A 26,494-nucleotide genomic window follows, 5' to 3' on the forward strand; every position below is an offset into this window, starting at 1 on the left:
ATGAATGCTGATTAACCTTTAGGGAAAACATACATGCCTGGTGAAGTTTTAGATTTCAGGGATTTTATATTGGAACAGATGGAGTGTGCATACAGTTATGTTTGAATAAAGAAGTTATGGGAGCAATCTCTAGCAAAGTGAAAAGAGTAACTACAAAAAGAATAATACAGGCTCTGAAAAGTAGACGTTTCACTAGTGACTTAAATAAACAGAATCTAAAAAAAATTATTAGATGCTGAAATATCTAACAGTTTTCATAGGTACTTATTCAGTGCTAATAATGACCCTTAATGTGAACTTACCTAAGATACTTGCCTACCTGGTTATCAATAGAGTTTTGGCCATTTTATTTGGACTGGTTGATGGGCCTGTTTGATTTTTGCCAAAACATTAAAGTTGGCACCTAAAATAGAATATAGTGTCAGAATATTGATTTTTACCGAGGGAAAATTAGTTATTAATTTGATTGGGATCTAGAGATGAGGACAAAAAAAAAAAGATGGATGTTGTGTAATACTTTTCAAACAACAGAAAACAAAATATAGTGGGAAGAATACAATAATTCTTATGGAAAGAAATTTTAGATGGAGGAATTTTTCTATAATTCAAAATTTATGGCACTGCAGCAAGGTAAAAACATTAATCAAAGAAAGTAAAAAATTTAAATCCTCTTTGTAAAGATTTTAATAGTATTCATTCATATCTGGGGAATAATACACATAGTAAATAAATGAACATTAATTTTAACCATTTATCAAAAAGCAATATTTAGCTTATCCAAAGCCAGGAGCCAGGAGCTTCTTCCGGGTCTCCCATGCAGGTGCAGGGACCCAAGGACTTGGGCCATTTTCTACTGCTCTCCCAGGCCATAGCAGAGAGCTGGATAGGAAGTGGAGCAGCCGGGACTTGAACTGGCACCCTTATGGGATGCTGGCACTGCAGGCAGCGGCTTTACCCACTACACTACAGCACCAGCCCCCAGGTTTTTATCTTGACAGTTCTATTTTAAGTCAATAATATTACCCCAAAGAGTTGTTGTCCCACACTTGTCTTCTAAAGACTGAACACTGTTTTATATTGTTTGGGCTGATCTGGTTATCCAGTGGGTGTTTAAATGGTAGATTGTTGTTGCTTTCAAAAAATCATAGCCCAGTGAAGGAGATAAGCATATGACTGATGTTCTAAACGAGGTGTTCACAAAGTGCTAGATGAGCAGAGATGAGTCAATTCAGAATCAGGTTATAATTTTACGTTTAAAAATTTAAAAAATTCGAAACGACCAGGGTTAATATTAAAAGTAGCATATATATTATTTATTTTAAATTTTTGATTACCAGTGGGTGTTTGGCCTAGTGTTTTGGACACCGTTTGAAATGCTTGCATTCCAGATCAGAGTGCCTCTATTCAAGTTTCACCTCCACTTTCCACTCAGCTTCCTGCTAGTTCACAACCTGCGAGGCAGCATATAATGGCTAAAGTACTCGAGTCCTGCCATTGATGTGGAGACCTGGATAGAGATCCAGGATCCTGGCATTGGCCTGGTCCAGCCCTGGATTTTGACTGCCTAGGGAAAGTGAACCAGCAGACAGAAGATCTCTCTGTATCTCTGCCTTTTAAAAAAATGAAAATAAATAAAAATTTAAAATTATTCTTGATTCCCATGTGATTTGTGTACATTGTTATGGAGCCCAGTGCAATATTTCAACAGATACATAGAGTGCAAAATGATAAATCTGGCAAACAGCTTCCCCAACCCCCCACTCTTCCTCCATGTTTGGAGCATACCTACCCCTTTCCTCCAGTTATTCTTGCAGTATGTAATTTAGTATTTTTTAATTTTTTTTTAGATTTTTGATTTATTTATTTGACAGGTAGAGTTACAGACTGTGAGAGAGAGACAGAGAGAAAGATCTTCTTTCCATTGGTTCACCCCCCAAATGGCCGCAATGGCTGGAGCTACCCCGATCCGAAGCCAAGAGCCAGGTGCTTCCTCCTGGTCTCCCATGCGGGTGCAGGACCCAAGCACTTGGGCCATCCTCCACTGCTCTCCTGGGCCACAGCAGAGAGCTGGACTGGAAGAGGAGCAACTGGGACTAGAACCTGGTACCCATATGGGATGCTGGTGCCACAGGCGGAGGATTAACCTAGTGTGCTGCAGCGCCGGCCCCTGTAATTTATTGTTTTTGTCTACAGTCCCCTACTGTGCTGTGGGGCACTGGAACCTACTACTTCTGTTTGACTGTTTTTGTATCCTTTACCTGACTTCTCCATTCCTTCCCATCCCTTCAGAAGGATATGAATAGCATATTATTTGACTTGCTTTTCCTATAAGGAATAAAGAGGTGGGCGTTTGGCCTACTGTTTACAACCATGGTTAAGGTCCCTGGGTCCCACGCTGGAGTACCTAGATTTGATCTGGCTTGATTCCAACTTCCTGCTAATGCAGGCCCTGGAAGTCAGCAGTCATGGCTCAGTAATTGGGTTCCTGCCTCCTACACGTGAGACCTGGATTGAGTCCCTGTCTTTGGCCCTGGTCACACCTGTTGTGTACATTTGGGGAGTGAATCAGGTGGAAACATTCTCTCTCTCTCTCTCTCTCCCCTCCCACCTCCCTCCCTCCCTCCAATTCCCTCCCTCTCAAATAAATAAGAGGAAAGAAAAAAAGAGAAAGGAATATTCATTAGAACTCCCTTTTCACTACACTGCAATTAGGTGCTTACGTGTACATGGTCTTTTGCTAAACACTACAAAAAGAAACCATTATTGATCTTTCTTTTTTTGTTGTTTGCATTTTGAAATTAACACACATTAATGTGGTTAGGTAATGTTGAATATATTAGCAATAGATGAAAATGTATGTATTATTATATTCTTTCACTTTTACCTAAGTATGATGAAGTGACAGCAGTAAGTACAGTGGCATTTTTTTCTCTATATAACTGTTAGGAAATGATCTAACAAATTCTCTTTATTTATAGGAATTTTCTAATCCAGAAGTACAAGTTAAAACTAACTGCCTGGAGAAGAAGTAAAAATAAAAATGGCTTTCTTGATAAATGACAGCCGTATTTACTTGCATGCATGGTTATAACAAATACCGAAAAATATACAGGCTATATGATGAGATTATTGCATTCTTACAACCACACTGTTTAGTTTTGGTTACCATATGAAAAAAATATAGCATTTGAAAAATGGAGTTAGATTGACATTAGGACCACAAGGTATGAGCTTTGAAGACAGGATAGAATCATGACTTTCCATAACCTTTAAAGAGCAAAGGTTGGAGAAGATTTTACTGAAAATAACATAAACTCTCTTCAGCATACTTATAGATAGATGCCAACTCTTTATTACAATGCAGATTATTGTAAAAGAAATGTATATATTTTGATTGAAGAGCAACTTGCTGAAACAAACATTTGAGCTTCTTAGTCTTTCAAAGTCCATTTTTCTACAGTGTGCAAACAGAATGATGCACTATTGAGTTCTTCTGTGAAGTAGTAAAGTATCTGAAAGGTTTTCAGTTAGTGCTTCCTAAATAAAGAAAGGATATGCCCCTTAGGTGAATACCGCTAACAGATTTTACAGTAATTATGAATTAAAGAAAAAAGAATGTGTCCAGTGGCAAATTGGCAGCAATGACTACTGACATCTCAGAGGAGTTTCAACTTAATCTACCTGTATTGTAGGCAGGTTGTCAACAACTTAGGAATCAGAGAATTGTAAGATATTTGAGCTATGATGGGCTGGAGAGGTCTACCTTGGTTTTATAAATAAGGCTATTGTGTTCTAGAGAAAGGGAGGGACTTACTCATGGTCACGAAGCTAGTTGGGACTAACACTCAACTCTTCTTATGCCTTGTTCAGTGTTTACCAATTTAAGAGAGAGAAACAGAAAGTGAGTGAGTGAACGAGAGAGGGAAAGAGAGAGACAAATTGAGAGCTTTCATTCACTGTTTTCACTCCTCAAATGTTCACAACGATTAGGCCTGGGCCAGGGCAAAGCTGGGAGCCTGGAACTCAATCCAGACTTTCTACATGGCTGTCGGGGACCCAATCACTGGAGCCACAACCAATGCGTTCTAGGGATCAGGCATCAGCAGGAAGTAGGAGTTAGGAGCAGGAGTCAGGCTCAAACCCAGATACTCCAACATAGAATGCAGGCATGCCAACTGATATCTTAACTCCTAAGCCAAATGTCTATTCCGTTTCTCTGTTTTCAGATTGTGATATTCTTGATATTAGCTACTGTTGTTGAAGATCTTTGTGTTCTCCATATCCCGTAACACAGAGACTTTTGTACATAGTTAATGATCAGTAAACATTTGTAAAATAAACTGCACTTCAAAGCTGTGATGTGGCCTCTGTGGGATCAGTATGCATGCTGTTAGATATTAATTATAGGCATGTTTGAAGAGTTTCCTTTAGTTCTTAAAGAAGTTGATTCTTCACCATGTATAAAAGTAACAAAGCTCACCAAGGAAAAATTTATCAGGATAAGCAAATAATTCAGTCATATTCTGATAGATAAATACATCAACAATAATAAGTGAAAGAACACTGAGTCAGATTAAACGCTCTTCAGTCTCAACCTTTTCCATATATAAAAGTGGGACAATGATTCAAACTGTGTTTTGTACATAGAATAGCTATAATTCATTAGTTAATGAAGATAAAATGCACTTTGAATTGCAAAACTATACAACAGTAAAGTGGTATTATGATTTAAATGTGAAAATTTGACCTGCTAAACAAGTTATATTTAGTGTTTCAAAATATAGTCATATGTATTTTTAGTATCTATCTCTGGTCTCTTAATTGGTAAGGAACATGCTTTTTACTTTATTTTATTTTATATTGCTCATTGTTAGAGATTAAGTTAGGGGATGAATGTAAAGGATTTAACAGAATTTCAACTCAGTAATTCTCTTCACACTCCCTCCCCACTCCTCCCCACCCCTTTGGTCATATGTTGAAAGCATGTCCAGGCCAAGATTATTTTTCTCTGATGCTGCTTGAGATTCTTAGTTATCAGCTAGACTAAATTCGATAGGATTACCAGAATGATCAATTGGCAAATGAACTCATTTTCTTGGAAACAGTTTAGAGTTCTGCTTTTTCACATCTAATTTAAACTTCATTAGACAAATAAGCTGAATGTTTGAAGAAGTTAAGCTATAATTAAAATATGTTATACTATTTTTATCTCCATGAATATAATGAATCTACACTTATTTGCCCATCAGTAATTCAATATATGTAAGACTATCAAATAAATTTGGGTTTATAGGGTTTCTCATCAATGTTGCTTACTGCTAAAATTTACTCAGATTCTAAAACAATATGGTTGTCCTTATATAAATCATTCACCATAATCAGTGATATAAATCATCACTGCATAGGTGAAATAGATTATTACAATGTTTTATGAAAGAGAGCTTGAAGACTCCACCTTGATAATTTTGAATCAAAGTGTTCCTTCACAAAGCCAATGCCCATTCCGTTAGAAAAGTATTTTCTAGTGTAACCTAATTTATTTTTTCATAAAGATTGCATTTTTGTAGGGAAGAAAGACCTAAAAACAAGCAAATAGATAAAACAGTTACACAATGTGATAAGTGTTTTGAAGGAAACACCATTTAAATCAGGGGTTGACACTAAGTTCTCTAAGCAGCATTTTATTTAGGAAGTAGGCTAATTTTCTAACTTCACAGTATGATATCAATCCCAAAGCTAACTAAAATCTGATAAAGCACTAATTGCATTCAATGTTTCATTTGGCTTCTAGAGCCTTAGTGTTTTCTGTAAGTCATTCTGAACATAAAATAGCAAGACATGATATCAGCTAGAAATTCTGAAATATATCAACTGTAACAGTGCTGGAAATAAAATGTCCCTTACGAGAGGCCTGTTGAACCTCCATATAATAAAAAAGCAAGATTTATAGGGTTATCCCTTTGACACCTACATTGGGTATCTTTAGCCAAATCTACTAATGTGAATATAGAAAGATTATAATAAGAAGAATTTCCAACATAAATATTATTGATAAAGATATCACAAGATTAAGTGATTTAAAATTTATAAACTTTCTAAGAATTTTTAGCATTTAAATATTTATATAATATACATGCTTTCATGAAAGCTATTAATATCAAAGTTTATGTATAAATTGAAATTTATGGAGTTTGAATACATGGAAGAATATTATTGAAAATACCATTTGGAATACATTGATAATGTCACTGAAGATATATAACTGGCTTCATCCTTGAGAAGATATATACTCATATTGTATATATTCTGAAATTATTGTAGCATAAGAAGAAAAACTTATTCTAATTTTTGAAAAGAGATTGAGCCCTAAACCCATCTTCGCAGATTCTTTGCTATTGTAGGACAAATGAGAAATATCACTAAAACCGCTGGAGCTCCTCAAACTGGACTAATAAAGTACTGTCTGTAAAATGAATCATCTGACAGAAACAACTGGCATAGAGTCTTGCATTCTTTGACATGTATTGGCAGCCTGTGTTTATATGAGACTATATATATGCACATATGTATGTGTTTATGTACATAGTATATATGTGTGATGAAACTATCTTCTACAATTTTTTAAATGCCATAGACTTATTTATCTTCACTATCATTCCATCCCATATTCAATTTTACTTTCCAGTTTTCCCTAGATTCAGAATTTCACTCTCACTGATTTGTAAAAGACTCAAGTTCATCAGAAGCAGATATTTATTATAATCATTTTTTTTTGTTATTTCCACTACAGGAGAAAGTTTTTTTCTAAAAGGAAGAAAATTGTCAGTTTTAATTGGATCTTGATTCAGAAGATCTAGCATATCTTTGGAGATTTAAAACAAAAATTTGGATAACTTCTGGAAACTTAGTTATTTAAAAGGCAGAGTGACAGAGAGAAAGGCACAGTGAGATCTTCCATATGCTGATTTACTCCTCAAATACTTGCAACAGCCAGAAGCTGGGCCGCACCAAGGTCGCAAGACAGGAACTCCATCCTGGTTTCCCACATGAATGGCAGGGGCCCAGATACTTGGGTCATCATCTGTTGTCTCCCAGCCTCATTAGCAGGGAACTGGATCAGAAGCAGAGCAGCCAAGACTCTAACAAGCTCTCTGCTATGAGATGCTGGCACCCATGAGCAGTGGCTTACCCTGCTGTGCCACAATGCTAGCCCTCAGGATATTTTAATACTTTGAAGCTGAAAGATATTTTAAGTTTCCTTTTCTTTTAGCATAATGCTTGCTAAAGAATTTTCAGGATTCCTGAAGAGAGTAAATAGCTTTAAAACAGCTGTAATTGAGCAAGTATTGACATATATAATGAGTAAAGTTATTAGCTAAGAATGATGAAAGCCCCCCTAACAGCATCAACAGTAGTTCAGCAATTAATACGATTTGATCATGTCCCCAAAGATAAGCTTTAGAGGTGTTACTAACACATACTTATGTAATTTATCTGCTACCGATGTCATTTAGGGGTGGGGCGACATTGCTTAACTTATATTTCATTTATATATTACAGTTGTTTTCATATCAATATGTTGTATATTATATTGGACCAGGAAAAACAAATTGTATGACTAAAAGATCTTATCCCTGTAAAATGTAATATAATAGTCACCCAAATATGAAAGTAAATGTCAAGTTAACAGTTGACTCCATTTCAAAGCACAGGATACAATTTTATTTGTTTGAGAGGCAGAGTTAGAGAGAGAGAGAGAGGTCTTCCATTCACTGTTTGACTCCCCAAATGGCTGCAATGGCTGGTGCTGCCAGATTTCAGCCAGGAGCCTGGAAGTCCATCTGGATCTCCCACATTGGTGGCAGACACCCAAGCACTTGACCAATTATGTTGCTTTCTCAGATGTGTTAGCAGGGGTTTGGATTGGAAGTCAAGCAGCTGGGACTTGAACTGGCACTCAGATGGGATGTTGGTGTCACAGGCAGCAGATTAACCCACTGTACCATAACAGCAGCCTTATATTACACAATTTTATTGATTGTTTGAAATTTTAAGTATATCACCGCTACCCTAATTGAATTATATTGTTTGTGTGAATGTAATCACAGTTTGTCTCTTATTAAATCTGCTTTCTTTTTTTTTAATTAAACTTTTATTTAATGAATATAAATTTCCAAAGTATAGCTTATGGGTTACAATGGCTTCCCCCCTCCCATAACTTCCCTCCCGCCCGCAACCCTCCCCTTTCCCGCTCCCTTTCCCCTTCCATTCATGTAAAGATTCATTTTCAATTCTCTTTGTATACAGAAGATCAGTTTAGTATATATTAGGTAAAGATTTCAACAGTTTGCCCATATAGCAACATAAAGTGAAAAAACTACATTGGATTACTAATTATAGCATTAAATAGCAATGTACAGCACATTAAAGACAGAGATCCTACATAATTTTTTTTCAAATTAATTAATTTTCTATGCCATTTCCATTTTAACACCAGGTTTTTTTTTTTCATTTCCAATTCTCTTTATATACAGAAGATCACTTCAGTATGTAGTTAGTAAAGACCTCATCAGTTTGTGCCCACACAGAAACGCAAAGTATAAAAATACTGTTTCAGTACTAGTTATAGCATCACTTCACATTAGACAACACATTAAGGACAGATCCCACATGGGATGTAAGTACACAGTGACTCCTGTTGCTGATTTAACAATTTGACACTCCTGTTCATGGCGTCAGTAATCTCCCTAGGCTCTAGTCATGAGTTGCCAGGGCTATGGAAGCCTTTAGAGTTCGCTGACTTTGATCTTATTCCGATAGGGTTATAGTCAAAGTGGAAGTTCATCTAACACAACTTGGTTTAGGTACTTTTCTGAATGTAATGGTGTCACAAATTCAAGGGTCAACTTAGCTTTCCTCATGAAACTAAGTGCATAAAGACGTAGAGATTTCTCATCTGCTGATTCATTCTCCAAATGCCCACAATAGCAAGAACTGAACCAGGCAACAACTGGGAGCAAAGAATTCAATCCAGGCCCATGTGGGTGGCAGGAACCAAAGTACTTGAGCCTTTATCTATTGCCTTTCCAAGGTGTATATTAGAAGGAGGCTGGAATTAGGCATGGAGCAATGACTCAAATTCAGGTACTCCAACATGTGATGTGGGCATCTCAAGTGGCATCTGAAAGACTAGTCCAGATGGCTATCTCACCCACAACTTAAAATAGCAGCCACAAGTCAAATTAGTGTCTACTTCATCTAGTTGTGCTGAGAAAGTATGTGGAACTAGTGTTGCTGGATCTTTCTTTCTTTCTTTTTTCTTTAGATGACTTTCACATTCAGATTACATGAAAACCATCCAGATTTTCAAAGGTCTAGGTAGACCAAACAAAATATATTTGGACATGCGTAGTTTGTTAGTTTACAGCATCTGCTTTAGAATCAGTGGAATGTAGAAAGACCACTAGATTGGCAATCTAGAGAGCCATGAATCTGGTCCCTTCTAGTATCTAAATGTGTAAGTAATGTCTACGGACCTTATTATGTACCCATGAGAATAGGACTGATACGACAATCTTTGGAGGAAAGTTCAAAAAGTAAATTCTTGGGGCTGGCGCTGTGGCGTAGCAGGTAAAGCTGCCGCCTGCAGTACCAGCATCCCACATGGACACTGGTTCGAATCCTGGTTGCTCCACTTCCAATCCAGCTCTCTGCTATGGCCTGGGGAAGCAGTATAAGATGGCCCAAGTCCTTGGACCCCTGCAACTGCATGGGAGACCCAGAAGAAGCTCCTGGGTCCTGCCTTCGGATTGGCTCAGCTCTTGCCTTTTTGGCCAATTGGGGAGTTGTCCAGAGGATGGAAGACCTTTCTCTCTCTCTTTGCCTCTCCTTCTCTCTCTGTGTAACTCTGACTTTCAAATAAATAAATAAATCTTTTTTAAAGAAGTAATTTCTTAACATATAGTAGTGGAGGCAGGGTGAAAATCACAGGGGCAGTAAACTTCTGACATTAACAAGTTTAGACGCCTTCATCAAATAATTGAACATATCAGGGACTAATTTTTCATTGGTTAAATGGTGGTAGTGGTGGGTAGTCAACCAAAACAGCTCAGGTACCCCTTAATACATCACATAGGAAAAAGAAGTAGTGCGCTAATTGAAGGGATAGAAAGGAATTGTTCCCTCTTGTCTCTATTATTCCCCACCCGCACTTTCACTAAACTTTTTAAAAAGATTTATTTATTTGAAAGAGTTAAAGAGAGGCAGAGGCAGAGAGAGAAAGAGAGAGAGAATCTTCCATCCATTGGTTCACTCCCCAGATGGCGGTAACAGCTGGAGCTGCACCGAACCGAAGTCAGGAACCAGGAGCTTCTTCCAGGTCTCCCACACAGGTGCAGGGGCCCAAGCACTTGAGCCATCTTCTACTGCTTTCCCAAGCCATAAGCAGAGAGATGGATTGGAAGTGGAGCAGCCGGGACTCGAACCGGCGCCCATATGGAATGCTGACGATGCTGACGCTACAGGCGGCGGCTTTACCCACTATGCCACAGTGCCGGCCCCTCACTGAAGTTCTTTAGAAATCAGTTTGAAATCTAGTGCAATAGGTAATCTCAAAGATTTAAAAATGGTATATTTTGAGTACTTTCCACTCTTTTTTTAAAAAAAAGATTTATTTATTTTGCTTGAAAGTCAGAGTTACACAGAGAGAGGAGGGACAGAGAGAGAGAGAGAGAGGGAGAATCTTCCATCCGCTGGTTCACTCCCCGATGGCTGCAACAGGCTGGAGCTGTGCCAGTCTGAAGCTAGGAGCCAGGAGCTTCTTCTGGGTTTCCCATGCAGTTGCAGGGGCCCAAGGACTTGGGCCATCTTCTACTGCTTGCCCAGGCCATAGCAGAGAGCTGGATTGGAAGTGGAACAGCTGGGTCTTGAACTGGCGCCCATATTAGATGCTGGCAGCACAGGGGCAGCAGCTTTACCCACTACGCCACAGTGCTGGCTCCATTTCCACTCTTTTTTTAGGTATGTGATGAACAGCTGTTGGAAGTGTTTAAGCAGGTATGCTACGTGGAGTGTTTTTTAAAAAATAATTAGATTATTTTTATTTATTTGAAAGGCAGAGAGAAAGAGAGGGAGAGAGAGAGAGAGAGAGAGAGAGAGAGAGAGAGAGAGAGATCTATGTACTGTCTCTCTCTCCAAAATCCTGCAACATCTGGGGGTAGACCCAGCCAGAGCCAGGAGTCTGGAATGCAATTTGTCTCCTGTCTGTCGTCAAAAATATTGCATTGGCTACCATACTCAATATAACACTTGAGTCATGCCAGTGTGCACATTAGCAGGAAACGAATTGGAAGTGGAGCTGGGACTTGAACCTGGTCATTCTGATATGGTAGGTGGGCATCCCCCTTTTAAAGAATTAGTGATCTGAGCACTAGACTTACATTGTGGTATTTGGTAGTGATTTTTTTTTATGTATTCTGAAAAGGACTAATATCCTTAAATCCAATGAGTCTGCGTTCTTAACTGTACTCCTTACTTTGTGGTACTTTATGGCCTCTTTTCATGTATTTTGTATGCTGCTTGTCTTTATTATTAAATGTAGTTCCATGGTCTAAGTTTAGGTTTCAAAAGTGAAAATTCCCAGGGCCGGTGCTGTGGCGCTGCGGGATAAAGCCCTGTCCTGAAGCGCGGCATCCCATATGGGCGCCGGTTCTAGTCCCGGCTGCTCCTCTTCTGTTACAGCTCTTTGCTGTGGCCTGGGATAGCAGTGAAAGATTGCCCAAGTGCTTGGGCCCCTGCACCCACGTGGGAGACCTGGAAGAAGCTCGAGGCTCCTGGCTCCTGGCTTCGGATCGGCGCAACTCCTGCCATTGTGGTCATCTGGAGAGTGAACCAGCGAATGGAGGACCTCTCTCTCCATCTCTGCCTCTCTCTGTAGCTCTTTCAAATAAATAAAATAAATCTTCACAAAAAAAAGTGAGAATTCCCTATCTCTGAGTCTTCTGTGAAACTGACCCCCATTCAATGACAGGCACAATGAGTCGCAATCACTGCCAATAATTTTGTTAAACTTTGTTTTCTCACACCAAAAATTGAAGAAACAAAACAAAAAATATATTTTTTCATGGTACCATGTAAAATGATCCTAAGCAATTCAAAATACAAGCTGCCCTCAATTATTACACTTCTTGGGTCTCAGAGCAGAATCACCTTCTAGTTGTAACTTGTCTGTAGGGAGATTATCTACAATAAGGTTAATCTTGTGCTAATGCAGTGCAGCAATAGTGATGATTGGGGCTGGTGAGCTGTGTAGAGTTCTTACTACTTACTACAATATGTTGTAGGATCTCAGATGCTATATTGAGTATAGTATCTGATGCAGTGTTTTGACTACTTGTAACTCTTTGGTCAGTGGCATCATAATAATGTGTATTTCAGTAATAAAGATATGTTTTAGTGAATTTCAGGGCCTTTTATTCAAGACTTTTGTTTCATGGCCAGATTCAGAAGAGGAAAGGCATAACAACAATGGTACTTTGGTGGACAAAGAGAATGGATACAAAGCATTGTAGTCTAACTTGAAGGAACCCAGCTGATTATTTTCACATTATAAACTGTTCTACACTGACCTAATATAAGTAGCATTGAATGCTTGCTCAGCAAAAGTTCCCAAAATGCTAATTATTTGGTGAATTGTAAGGAAATCTAAAATGAATTAGTTGAAATCACAAAAGGTATACATTGAGAAGCATAGAAGTTACATTTCATTTTGTATGTGAAAAATAAAGTGCTGTTCACCCTTTGTATTAGTGAATTCCCTATCTGTTAATTCAACCAACAGAGGGAAGAGTTACTATGTTCCTAAAGTTGTATTTATGAAATGCTTGCAAATAAATAAAGAAAATATTTGAAAAAATATTGTGTCTACTGAATATGCACAGAGATTTTTCTTGTCAATATTTCCTAACCAATATAGTATGACAAATATTTGTATAGATTTAATATTGTTTTAGGTATTATTAGTAATCTAGAGATAATTTAAAATATATGAGAGCATGTCCAGAGTATATATGCGAATGCTATGCCATGTTTATATAAAGAACTTGAACCTCTAGAGATTTTGGTGTCCACAGGGGATCTGGAACCAATCCACACAGAGACAGAGGGATGATTTTATATGTACTTCTTTTTTTAATTTTTTTTTATTTTTCTGACAGGCAGAGTGGACAGTGAGAGAGACAGAGAGAAAGGTCTTCCTTTTCCGTTGGTTCACCCCCAAATGGCCGCTGCGGCTGGCGCACCACGCTGATCCAAGGCCAAGAGCCAGGTGCTTCTCCTGGTCTCCCATGTGGGTGCAGGGCCCAAGGACTTGGACCACCCTCCACTGCACTCCCGGGCCACAGCAGAGAGCTGGACTGGAAGAGGAGCAACCGGGACAGAATCCAGCGCCCCGACCGGGACTAGAACCCGGGGTGCCAGCGCCGCAGGCAGAGGATTAGCCTATTGAGCCACAGCGCCGGCCGATTGTATATGTATTTAACATGTAGTGCTTTAGGTCCTAGAGTCATCCCTAGTGTTCGCCAGTACTTTAAAATATGTTCCTCACATTGGACAAGACAAATTTTCTATTATCAAAATAAATTCCCAATTTCCTTTCCTTTTTTATATAAAGATTTATTTATTTATTTGAAAGGCAGAGATACAGAGAGAGGAGAGAGAGAGAGATCTTCCATCCACTGGTTCACTCCCCAGATGGCCACAATAGCCAGAGATGCGCCAGGCTGAAGTCAGGAGCTAGGAGCTTCTTCCGGGTCTCCCACGTGGGTATAGGGGACCCAAGCACTTGGGCCATCCTCTGCTGTTATCTCAGGCCATAATCAGGGAGCTGGATTGGAAGTGGAGCAGCAGGACTTGAACTGGTACCCATGTGGGATGCTGGCACCCAGGCAGAGGCTTAACCTTCCACGCCACAGCACCAGCTCCAAATTCCTAATTTTCTAAGAAAATTTTAAATTCTTAATGAAATTTATTGCATAATTCTGACAGCAATATTTCAGTAGTTGGTAATTTTACAATCTAGGTTTAAATAATGTACAAGGCCCATGCTATTGGAAGCGTACAAGATTTTTATAATTTTTGGGGGTGGGGCTTAGTACAATTACATACATATGGTGATAGGCAAAAACTGCTCTGTTTGAGTTTAGAAAGTAAAAAAGGGAGATCTTTGGCTAAAGTGAAAAGAAATTCCTTTAAATCTAGTGATATATAGACCATTGGATTAAAGGAGCATTCATTATCACTGACTTGATAAATATGAAAATATATGCCATTTAAGACAAGTATCATCTCAAAAGAGGCTAAGTGAACTGCCTGGCAAAAGCAAACAGTTTTGACAGTGAAGTGACAGACCATAAGAGTAGGTCTTATAGTCTCTCCAGCAACTTCAAATACATGTTTGTATTAGTTATTTGCACATATTTCAGCAGGCCTTTGAGCAGAGAATCAGTTGCTTTTCAACAGCAAGCAAACAAAAACAAAGGACCAAAACAAGAAAAAGTCTGAAATGAGGTTCTTAACAGAAAGGCCATTAGAAGAAGTGATTTTGAAGGGGTGATGAACCAACCACACATATTTGTATCGGGCATTATAGAGAGGTTCCTGCTTCTATGCTACTAAAAGTATACTAAGGCCAAAAAGAGGAAGATTATAGTCCTTGCAGTTGTTTTTTTTTTTTTTTTAGCATGACATTTTGGATTCCATTGTTCTTCATTAAATATTAAAGGATTGGGAAACACTGGGAGTTACTACACAACTGGAAAGAATGATTATTTTGTTAATTTAGCTAATTATGTGGGATTTTATTGATCTCTTTCGTATGCATATAATTTTGTTTGTATGTGTGTATGACTGTGTATGTGTGTTTGTGTGTGTCTGTGCACGTATGTGTGTATGTATGTGTAACCCTTGGGGGAAAGATGTTAAGATAGTTCAGTATTGCTCCAGAAATAAGTATATAGTGAGCTGTGTGATTAATGGCTTCACATTTAAGAAATAAGCACAACATTGATATTGGCTTACTTTCATCATCCTGTTGGCCAAATAAACAGTGAGAAAAAAATTAGAGGGCGCGATATCCCCCCCGCCCCACAACGTGTTGGAATACCCAATGGGATGGGAAGGACGGCTCTTCAGAGAAAGGGAAAAGACAGAATATTGCTAAAGCTTTTTTGGAATTACGACCCGAGGCCATTTCTTCAACAGAAATCTATAACCTTATTTCCTTGCCTTCATATAGAGAAAAGCCCTAAACCACATGACATTTCACATTATTCTTTACTCAGTGGGGGTTAGACCAGAAATGTAATAATATTATCCATATATTTAAAACACTATCTAATAGCAATTCAGGCTTTCCTACCTTCTTTGTGCTCTTCCTGCTGCTATTTCATTGTGTGTAACCTATCTAAAATTTCTGCAGAATTTAAGAAGATTTTTTTGTAAAATATAATAAAGCCTTTATTAATTGGAAGCTAACTAACCAGAACTCTCAATTAACCAGTTTTATTTATTTATTTTTTGCTACACTCTCCTTTTAGAAGGAAGAGGCAAATGACAAGAAAACAAGCTGTTAACAGGTATTTATGTATTTATTTTTTAAAAATCAACTTCCTGGGAATGTCCTGGAGCCCGTACCGATTCAGCCCAACTTCCATAATCTTGTTCCCTGTACTATACTTACTAAGGTAGGCATATAGAGCCCTTTCAAATTTTCATAAGCAAATGTTTAATCTTGTTTAATTCTTAGTAATAATAAGAAAGCAAATCCAAATAGCTCATTAGAACTTGTCCATCCATTTGAGCGTTTTAGTTAATTGAGGTCTCCATGGTTTCACTATTGCCAGTTAGACATAATTTACATCTGTTAAACTGGAAGAGAATTCCAGGAGAATATAATGGGGAGATGGCTTCAAGCCACAAGGTGTAACTCCTTCACTGAGAACTAAGGCAGAAGTTTGAGAAAGGCTGCAGGACTTGATGAGAACTGAGTGAGATCACTGACATAAAAACTGTGACACCTGTGTCAAATAATGGGAAAATGATTCAGACACCAACCCATCATCCATTGGCTCTGTAATGCTTAGGAAGGTACATTCACGTTTGCAGGGAAGCACAGGCTATTAAGTGTGCTACAGCAATAATGGAAAAGAACCAGGCCTTCTAATCTTCTGAGTCCTTCTAAGCATTAGGTACAGCTACATTTTGTAGGCATGCTAGTAGTTCTAAAATATTTGAATTTTTTTCTAAGAATATAACTTGAAAATATTTGGAAATCTAAGAAGATTTACTCTTGAAGCCTAAAATATCAATGAAAATTTCAGTTAAATTGCAATCACAGATAGCATACTGATACAGGCCTCATATCTTTGTTTGCAATGGGAAAAAGAATGGGCAATGACTCAGAGACAATAGAGAAGAAGGGCAACCCATGATTCCAAAGTCTAATTTGTTATTGCCCAGCAATAGTGTCCCTCTTCTCTTCCAGGTTCTTTGATCAGGTTAAATGACCTTTCTATGCTGTTTTCTGCCTCTACCCACTTCCTTCAGGGCTGCCCTTGATGTAGGTTTTGGCCATATTTTTTCTGCAAAACAAATGTCATAAGGCTTTGGGGAGATGGGGACCACACCATGTGACTTATCCAGGGCTTTCAGTATGTAAAATGAAAATCACTATGATGGTATTTCTAATATTTGGGGCATTTTCTATATTAGTCTTAAATATCATGCACACTAAATACTACCCAAGTGACCTGAAGCAGTGGATGTGCCTCCTTAAGTGCTGAATTTTCTATTAATTAGACTGTGACATCAATACTGGGGAGACTAGAACACACAAAATTTTATTAATGAATGATTTTAACTGAAATATGAATTGAGTTTTGAGCTTAGAGTTGGATATTGATATTGGATTCTGATTTTATATGAATGCATCTGAATTATTTTCACTCTTTTAGCAACATGACATGGAAATTAATGTTGACTTGTCTTAATTGTACAAAACAGTAGTTATTTAGATTATTTCAGGATTATTCAAACACACATTGTATATGAGGGTTACTTCAAAGTGTTTGTTTAAAAATGAGATTAAAATGTTTATTTTGATGCAAAAATTTGAAATCCTGGCATATTTTTCATGATATGCATTTTCCACAAACTTTTTGAAGACTCTTCATTATGTACATTTATATGTAATCAGATTTTACATTTATTGAAATCTGATGAAAATCACGAAGTGTTTTTGAAAGTATTCACATAAACCGCAAGAGAGTTTAGGAATTCAGGAGAGTCGCAAACTTCAATGCCTACTGAGGCAAGGCTACTAACATAACTGAAAGACCATAAGCAATAGGGAATGGTGGGGACTATGGTGACCTAGAGTTTCTAATCTTTCCAAAGATGGTGGCTATTACTCAGCTCAGCTGATTGCTGCCATGTGGGAATGCACACTCAGTGTTGTTAAGATTTGATTTTTAAAAGAGAAGCTGAATCCAGATTTTTTATATGAAATTCCCCAATTCTAAAATGTTGGTAACTAACTCAATAAAAGGCAGAAAAAAAGCAACACTGTGCAGGCAAAACAGAATCCATCTGGGATCTATATCTAGCCCATGGGCTGTCAGTTTGCGACCTCTGTTCTAAATTGTAAATCCTCAAGGTACTGCAATTACAACAACAAAAAATTTGTTATAAATGCACCTGAAGCACTTGATGATGGAAAATTCATGTAAAGTAAATAAATAATAAGTGGACTGCTTGTAAATAATTCTTCTGGTGCTCAAATAGTGGTTATGCGTTTTGTGATTTTTTTTTACTACATAGAAATAGCCAATATAATTTTAACTTAAAATGGCTTGAAAATTAAAATGAAAGTATGCATTTTTTGCTTTCATGTTTATCAATGAAATATAGTATGAAGTAGGTCATTAATACCATGACCAAAAGAGAATATTTAAGCATAGTTCTGTCACATAACATGATTATTAAGGTTTCTGTTTAAAGCCCAGTTGATTTTTGTTTTAATAGGAAGAAAGCCATGTGTATAGCATGTGTTGTTTTATTTTAAATTGGCTTGCCTTTAAACAAACTCCCAATTCCACTTAGTGAAATACCTTTATTTTTACAAATGGTTAAAATAAGAAATAAAAGAAATGTAAGTAGTTAACACAACAAAACTTCATTTGATCTTTTGATGGGCATTGGCAAAGATAAAACAGAAGTTGGTCATCTGAGATTTTATTAAGAGGTAACTGTTTGACTGATCTGAGCTTGCTTGTTTGTCCTGCCCTGGACCTTAGTCCATAATCCCACTGTGCTACAATGCTTTTGACATCTGTATGTCCCTTTCATCCCTGACAATCCAAAAGCATATTTGTCTAAAAAGGAAACAATTAAATTCCAATCTATCTAGAAAAAAAGAGGAAAAAGGAAAACAAAAAAAACACGCCACTGCTAAACCTGCTGTAACAACCCCTGTAATCTGTGCCATAAACCCTTGGGCAGGATGGTAAATTAACATTGTCATTTCTGATGAGAAACTCAAAGACTATGAAATGAGGAGAAAAGTAAGAGAGAGGGAGAAAAAAAGGTGCAATCTCAAATCCTAAATTAAGTAGAAAAAATCATTTATTGACAAATTAGTGTCAACAATGCAGTTGCAGATTTGACTCATATGAAAGCTGAGAACCTATTAGACAATTAGTCAACACATGTGACACTATGCAAAACAGTTGATGTTTACTTAAATTTTGGTAGACAGTGCTGCCCTTTCTAGATCATCAGATAGTTTTGACCATAGGTAATTTTTTGTGTAACATGCATGAAATATGATTACATGTAGTAATTAATTAAACCTAATAACTAAAAATTCTAATAAGTGAGGATTCTTAGTTAATTGGTTCACAAAAGTAGAGAAATTAAGAAATCAACTATTTGATATTCTTTTAAGGTGATTTAAGATAAAATTTTAATGAACTAGTTATTTTTTTCTAGAACATAGTAATATGTTATTCACCAAAGATTATCTCTTATGGTTTTTCATGTATTAACTCATTAAATCATAACAACCTTTACATGGTAGGTGCTGTGATTATGATCTTTGTTTTACAGATGACAATGCTGATGCAGAGAGGGTTAAGTGACTTGTCCAAAGTCATATAGCCACAGATACCAGAGCCAGCACTTGAATCAAGGCAGTCTGATTTCAAGCTCAAATGCCTTGGATTCATAAATTTTATAACCTGACAACTAGAATCAGACCAATTACCCAAACATCTCCTTTCATATTCTCTTTTTCCCCCTCCCCCTCTCCCTCTCTCTCCTATCCCAACTTATTGAAAAATAGCATTTATATTCTGAAATCACTTTTGGTAGCATTATTTTGATAGAGTGATGAATTAGCAAAAATGATTATAAAACAGTTCTAATAAAACAGAAAATAAGGGACACCTGTGGGCAAATAACTAAGTCTCCATTTTGCAACATTTGATTATGAATACAATTCTTTAAAGGTGCATCTGTAAAGTATTAATATTATGACTTGCAATAATCTATTCTACACTTCATCAGAGGTAACTACTATTTTGAAGTTCATGTGTATCACTGTTATGTTTTTTTTTCTGTTATATGTATATTTATCAGCAAACAATATATATGACTACAATTTGTGTTTTAAAATCAATCTAGATGGTTTGATAATGTACTATCCTTTTGTAATTGTGACATATTTTTGAGATTTATTCATAGTCCATTATTTTTAAATTGTCTATTATACTCTTTCTTCATCTGGGTATATCACAGTTTGATTATTCCTTCCTATACTGATGGACATGTAGGTTGTTTACACCTTTTTTATTTTACAAACTTTTTATTAGTGCAAAGCGCTATAATGGACATCATTTATTTTGCGTCCACATGGGAGAATTTACCTAGGGTATAGACCTGTAAGTGCAATCGTTGATCTGTTCATCTTCAGTTTTAATACTTATTGCCACATTGGCCTTGAGTACTGTTCTGATTTACCCTCCCAGCAGTACACAAAAGTTCCCATTTCCCCAGATCCTATCCTATATAGTAGATATTTTAAAGAACATTTTGAAGAAAAAATAATTCCTTCTATTGATTTTCTTCATCATTATACACATAGAAATGAAACATTGATTCTGATCACTTAGTGCACATACCAATGGTCACTGATAATATTTGAGTCATTATTCTTCATTTTAAAACATGTAGTTCAAATAAGCAAAATAATATTATTTGAAATTTGTGAAGTATTTTTCTGGTTATAAATCACTCTCTCATAAATCCTCACTCGATAAGATAGCATTCTTTAGAAGGAAGAGCTCTGGGAAAAAAGGATCAAAAGTCCATGGACTTAACCCTAAAAATAACTGTGTCTTTGTGTTTCAGTTTCATCTTTTAAATTAAGATTTTGCACTAAACACTCTCTTAGAGAAATACTATATCCTTTGATCGATGATACTTATCTTCCCTTTTCCTTGAAACTATAATTTACTTATTGTGCATAAAACATAAGGAAATAATTAAATTTTATCAATTTGTGAAAACTGTTTAACACCCTCTGGCTTCATTAAGATCGTGTTTACCTTATTTATCTTTGTCGTTCTCCTAATTCAAGGAAAATTGCTGGTGGATATTGAGGGAGAAGAGAGGAGCAGGATCTCAGCATTGGATTGACAGTGGCAACACACGTCTTGAATTCTTCAGGTTTCCCATTATGAAGCATCATATAATACTAATGCTGAAACACAATGAAAGCTCAGCCCTTATTTGTTATGACTTTGTGTGTGCTTTCAAGCTCATTTTATGCACATTTCTGATTCAGGGAAGAGAATACTCAGTGTTTTCAGCTCGCTTAATGTTTGATTCCAGCAGTGCTTTTATGGTGCTGCACATAACAACTTAAAGTAGAAGGAGGACTTGAGTTGAGTATTCTGTATATTCAGACTCTTTCTAGATGAGGGAGTAAGTAATTGGATTTTGTGTTTGGAGAGGCTTTTGATTAGAAAGATTTGGATCTTTACATGAGGTTTAAAACAAAGAGCTTTCAAAGTTTCTTGCGTTCTATGTGTACTGGAAAGAACATTCAGTTAGAAACATCTTTATTATTTTTAAGAGAATAAAAGTAGAAAAGGAAATTAGCTAAAACCGATTTTATTTAAACTCTAAGAATTGTCTCCCCGCCCCCACCAGTATATCCTCTCTCTAGTATAGAATACCTATTCTTTTCAGTGCCTTTTAAACAGGAAAACTCTATTTGCCTATGAAGACATTGTATAGTGGTTTTGTGATGCGTGAAGCTTCTACCTATGGATAGTAGCACTTCTAGGGGATGAAATTTAATTAATCACTTGTGATGAAGATATTTTATTGGCCTCTGTTTCTTTAAGTAGTCCTGGGAAAATAGTTTTTTAAGATTTATTTATTTGAAAGGCAGAGTTACAGAGAGAGAGGAGGATGAAGGAAGAGAGCAAGGGAAAGAGAAAGAGAGAGAGAAAGAGAGAGAGAGAGAGAGAGACAGAGAGATTCCATTCACTGGTTTACTCCCCAAAATAGCTGCAATGACCATGGTTGGACCAGGCCTAAGCCAGGAGCCTAGAACTCTATGCAGCTCACCCACATGGGTTCAGGAGCCCAAGCACTTGGAGCATCTTCTGCTTTTTTCCCAGGCACTTTATTAGGGAGCAGTATCAAAACTGGAGCAGCTGGCACCAGCACTCACCTGGGATGCCAGCATCACAGATGGCCGTTTAACTTGCTGAGTGCCACAATGCTGGCCCCTGGGAAAATATTTTGATGATGACATTCCTCAAAATTGTATTGGCCTCCTACAGAGTTTCAACCCCAGATATTATAAGAAAATTGTGGTTCCCACACCTTTGTTCAGATGATCTCCATATGAATACAACTTACATACATGTAACTCATTATCTATATGTGACAACAAGTCTCAAGAATCCACAAAGTTGCTTTTGAAGGTTTTTTCCCCCATTTTGACCTGTTTGTGAATAGAATGTAGGGCCTATATTTAAGAACTTTCATTGCGTTCTTGCTAATTGGTACCCTGTCTACAGTTTAAGCATATTCTTGAAACCATTACTTTTTTTTTAAGATTGATTTTGTTTATTTGAAAGAGTTACAGAGAGAGGTAGAGACACAGAGAGAGGTCTTCCATCCACTGGCCCACTCCCCAGATGGCTGCAATGGCTGGAGCTGTGCAGTTCTGAAGCCAGGAGCCAGGAGCTTCTTCCAGATCTCCCACATGGGTGCAGGGGCCCAAGGACTTGGACCAACCTCTACTGCTAAACCAGGCCACAGCAGAGAGCTAGATCAGAAGAGGAGCAGCCCAGACTAGCATTGGCGCCCATATGGGATGCTGGTGCTTCAGGCCAGGGCTTTAACCCACTGCACCACAGTGCCATCCCCAGAAACCACTACTTTCTTTACTCTGGTATTTCGAGTAGTTCAGTGAAGAGAAACTTTTGTCAAAATAATCTAAATAATCCTTGCCTAGTTCCGACATATCCCATGTGGAGGCTTAACTGAGTTATTTTTTTTTTCAATATGTACCAAGTAAATCACTTAGAACACAAGATACCCAAAAGCCTTTTTGCAAAAAGATTTATTTGCTTATTTGAAAGTCAGAGTTACACAGAGAGGGAGAGATGACAGGGGAGGGAGAGGGAGAACATCTTCCATCTGCTGGTTCCCTCTCCAGATGGCTGCAATGGCCAGGGTGGGGCTGGGCTGAAGTCAGCAGCCAGGAGCTTCTTCTGGGACTCCTATGTGGGTACAGGGGCCCAAGCACTTGGGCCATCTTCTGCTGCTTTCCCAGGCCATTAGCAGAGAGCTAGACTGGAAGTGGAACAGTTAAGACATGAACTGGTGCCCATGTGGGATGCTGGCATCACAGGGGGTGGCTGTACTTGCAATGCCAAAGCACTGGCCCCCAAAAGCCTTTAAGCTAGCTTCAAATATTTAGGTCAGAGCATTTTTAAAACAGTACTTCTTTGACATAGTTCACTAAGTGACTGATAAGACTATTTACAAATCAGTACTTTACTTTTTTTTCAAAACAAATATCATGGTTGCTCGGAGATTATTAAAAAAATAGGAAAATAGAAAGTATAAGCACTGTTGTATTACTTTTATCAACTACATTTCTAAAAATATACTATATGTGTTTGTGACATCAGTGAATATTAACAAAACCAGTTGCAGTTGTTCTGTGTTCTACTCTGTATTGAGTAGCCACACTTTTGTTAGTTTGAATGAAGCCTTGGCAAACAACATTTGCTCTCTTTTATCCACAAAACATCAGGATCATGAACACTTTTGTCTTTACCACTGACTCCAAGAATCCCCATGTGCTTTGCCACACATGACATCTTGACAATAATACAGTAATAATACTATAGGAAAGATGCCTTTTGTTATTATTGAAAACCCAGTTTGAACCTTGAGCAAGTCATTTACATGAGGTTTCCTTGGGATTACCTACATTCTTGTCCACTCTGACCTTGTAATTTTGTTCACAGTTGGAAATGTAATGCAGAGTGACTAAGATAATGTTGTTTACACAGACTTTAAGTGGAGTGACATTATAGTCAAGCAAGTGTCACATCACCCAAAGTGAAGGAAGACTTAATTACCATAATCCTGTGAATACTAAAATTTCTTAGCCATGTGCAGCATAATAATGTAACATTCTGCATGTTACATTAAACAATCTGAAAGTACAATACATTAGGTCTCAGGCGATGTTTTTCTTTAAAAATGGATACAAGGAAGAATTATAGGAAAAAAATGGACTTTTGAGTTGGGATACTTGCCTTAATGTTCAGGTAAAGTCTGTCCTTTCTTTTAAACTCCAAAGAGTGGCCTAGTAATGTGAAAATGAGGGGACTGCTAAATATCCATAAATCTAGACACCAGTGAGCAAGGTGACAGACCATGAATTTCTCTGGAGGGCGCAGGGTAGATTTGACTAAATGGCTGAGACAGGATAAAGAGGAAAGCCTGATAACCACCTATTATTGTGCAATGGGGGGAACGTATCATTAATTTACAGAGTGGTGACATTTTCTACAATTGTATAGCCCTATTCTTAAAAGTTTGTCAGTGTAACTAATTAGTTGCAAAAACGGAGTTGATTCTAAGACCCAGTATGAATGCATTTAGAAAGGCAATGCATTGTCCCTAAATTGGTAGGGTTTGTAATACATCTTGATGAATGCTACTAAATAATGTTCAGAAATGGGACTATTATGCCAAAATGGCCGTTCATTGGTTTGTAGTCCTTGAAGGAATTATGTTCCATGGCAACGTGCTCTAAAGTCCTGCAGATACATGTGAAGTGCTCTAAAGACATGGCCTGCTTTCTCTTTTTGATAACACTGAGTTTTCAATACAAAGACTTCACTGGCTCAAAGAGTTCTCCACCTCCCAGCATATTAGGACTTCAAAAATCTGCTATTACCTTGAGATTATCATTTGGAATTTTTATTTTTAACTAATTTTAATGTTCACAAGAAGGCAAATATAAAATGAATCAGTAATGAATGGTTAAAAAGGTAATTTTAAAATAAATTTGTTAGAGAGCTTTAGATGTAAAATAATGTATAGCTCAATCAATAGACTCATGTAATTGATACAAATTCATGATACAAAAGGCTGGATCATCTAATATATACAGCATTCGAGATTTTTTTTAAAAATGTATAAAAGCTACTCAAAGCTATAAAACATTGAAACCTGTTTACAACTGCAGTCATGCTTTATAATTAGGAAAAATTAAAAGCATTTTGAACTGATCTTTCATTACAAAATATGCTTCTGGTAGAGATTATTTTTACTTAAATATATAAAAAAATATTCTCTGATTTTCACTTGGATATTTTCATTGAATTTGGACATTTTTCCCTTTAACTGGCTAGTTCTAGCCAAACAATGTAATAATATAATTGGTCAGTTGATATGTATATTTATGCTGCTTTAACATGAACTTAGTCAATTTAGGCAAGATGGTGTTATTATATTGTTTATGCTCTGTTTTACAAATACTCATTTTATCACATACTAATGTATCTAACATACTAAGTATAAAGAAGAGATTGGTTTTTAGTTTTTATCATTAGTTACATTTGACAACAAAGTCCCTTCCACGTTCAAAATATTATGCAAAGGAATTTGAGACATCTGATTGAGACCACCCATTTCAAAATGGTCTATTCATTTTTTACTTTTTAGTAGCATTAAGAACAATTGTGCTTTACTTAATGTTTAGCCACCATCTCTCTCTTTTCGGGAAGTAAATGAGACTACAAATTAATATAGGGGTAAGACAATTTTTAAGAGTTTAGCTTGGCACAAAGGTGGTTAGAGGCATTTTTTAACTACATTTTTACTTTAGGATAGTTTCAAATTTACAGAAAAATTGCAAAGATTGTACAGAGTCCCCCTATTTCCTCTGTTGTTAGCATCTTACATTTAATGAATCAATTTGTCATAATTAATGAACCCTTTTTTATACTATTATTAGCTAAAAAAATTTATACTTTATTCAGATTTTCTCAGTTTTACCCTAATGTCCTTTCAGTGTTCCAAGTTATAGGAATACCACATTACATTTAGTCATCATATCCCCTTAAATTCATCTTGGCTGTGACAATTTCTCTCCTTGTTTTTGATGACCTTGATAGTTTAGAGGAACAAAAAGCAGATATTTGTAAAATGCCCCTCAACTGGGTTTTGTTTGGTGCTTTTCTTTTGAGTAAGTTGAGATTATGTGTTTTGGGAAGAAAGACCACAAAGTGTCATTTTCACCACATTGTATCAAGGATATGGACCATCATTATGACTTATCACTGTTAAGGTTGGCCTTGATCACCTGGCTTAGGTAGTGATTGTCAGGCTTCACCACTGAAAAGTTACTTTTATTTTCTCCTTTTCTATACTGTGTTCTTTCAAAACCTTTGAAAAGCAGTCACTTAGAATACTTCTGCATTTGTCTCTTCTCCCCTGTTTATTTATGTAGTCATTTATTTAGATCTGTATAGACTCACTAGTATTTATTTGGGGTTGTAATACAATACTACAATGTTTATTGCTTAAATTGTTCAAGCTTTGACTCCCTGTGTACCTTTGACATGCCTTCAATGCTGATTTTTTTTGTGTATGCGCACTTCTTTACGTTGTGATACTAGAAGAAACCCCAGGCTCATTTTGTGTATTTCCAGTGCCAATCCTAGAATCAGCCATTTATCCAAGGAGTGGTTTGGGGAACTTTTAGTCCTCTTAATCCTGATCAGGTGCTGGAGGTAGCTAAGAAATAAGGTGGGAGACACTGTTCCGTTTTCTTGTCGGTGCACTGAATTTTCCATCATTGCGATAATGTACATAGTCCTCATTCCCTCAAAAT

At 37.0% G+C, this 26,494-nt stretch overlaps 1 protein-coding gene across 1 annotated transcript in view; it reads left to right on the plus strand.

Annotated features, from left to right (window-relative positions):
* Nucleotides 1–26,494, plus strand: part of DACH2 (dachshund family transcription factor 2) — a 551,788-nt gene that overhangs the window by 154,609 nt on the left and 370,685 nt on the right. Inside the window, exon 2 of the mRNA XM_062183058.1 lies at nt 15,594–15,632. Coding sequence (XP_062039042.1) covers nt 15,594–15,632 — 39 coding nt within the window. The remainder of the gene's footprint in view (nt 1–15,593; nt 15,633–26,494) is intronic.

This window comes from Lepus europaeus, chromosome X (assembly GCF_033115175.1).
Source record: "Lepus europaeus isolate LE1 chromosome X, mLepTim1.pri, whole genome shotgun sequence".
NCBI lineage: Eukaryota > Metazoa > Chordata > Mammalia > Lagomorpha > Leporidae > Lepus > Lepus europaeus.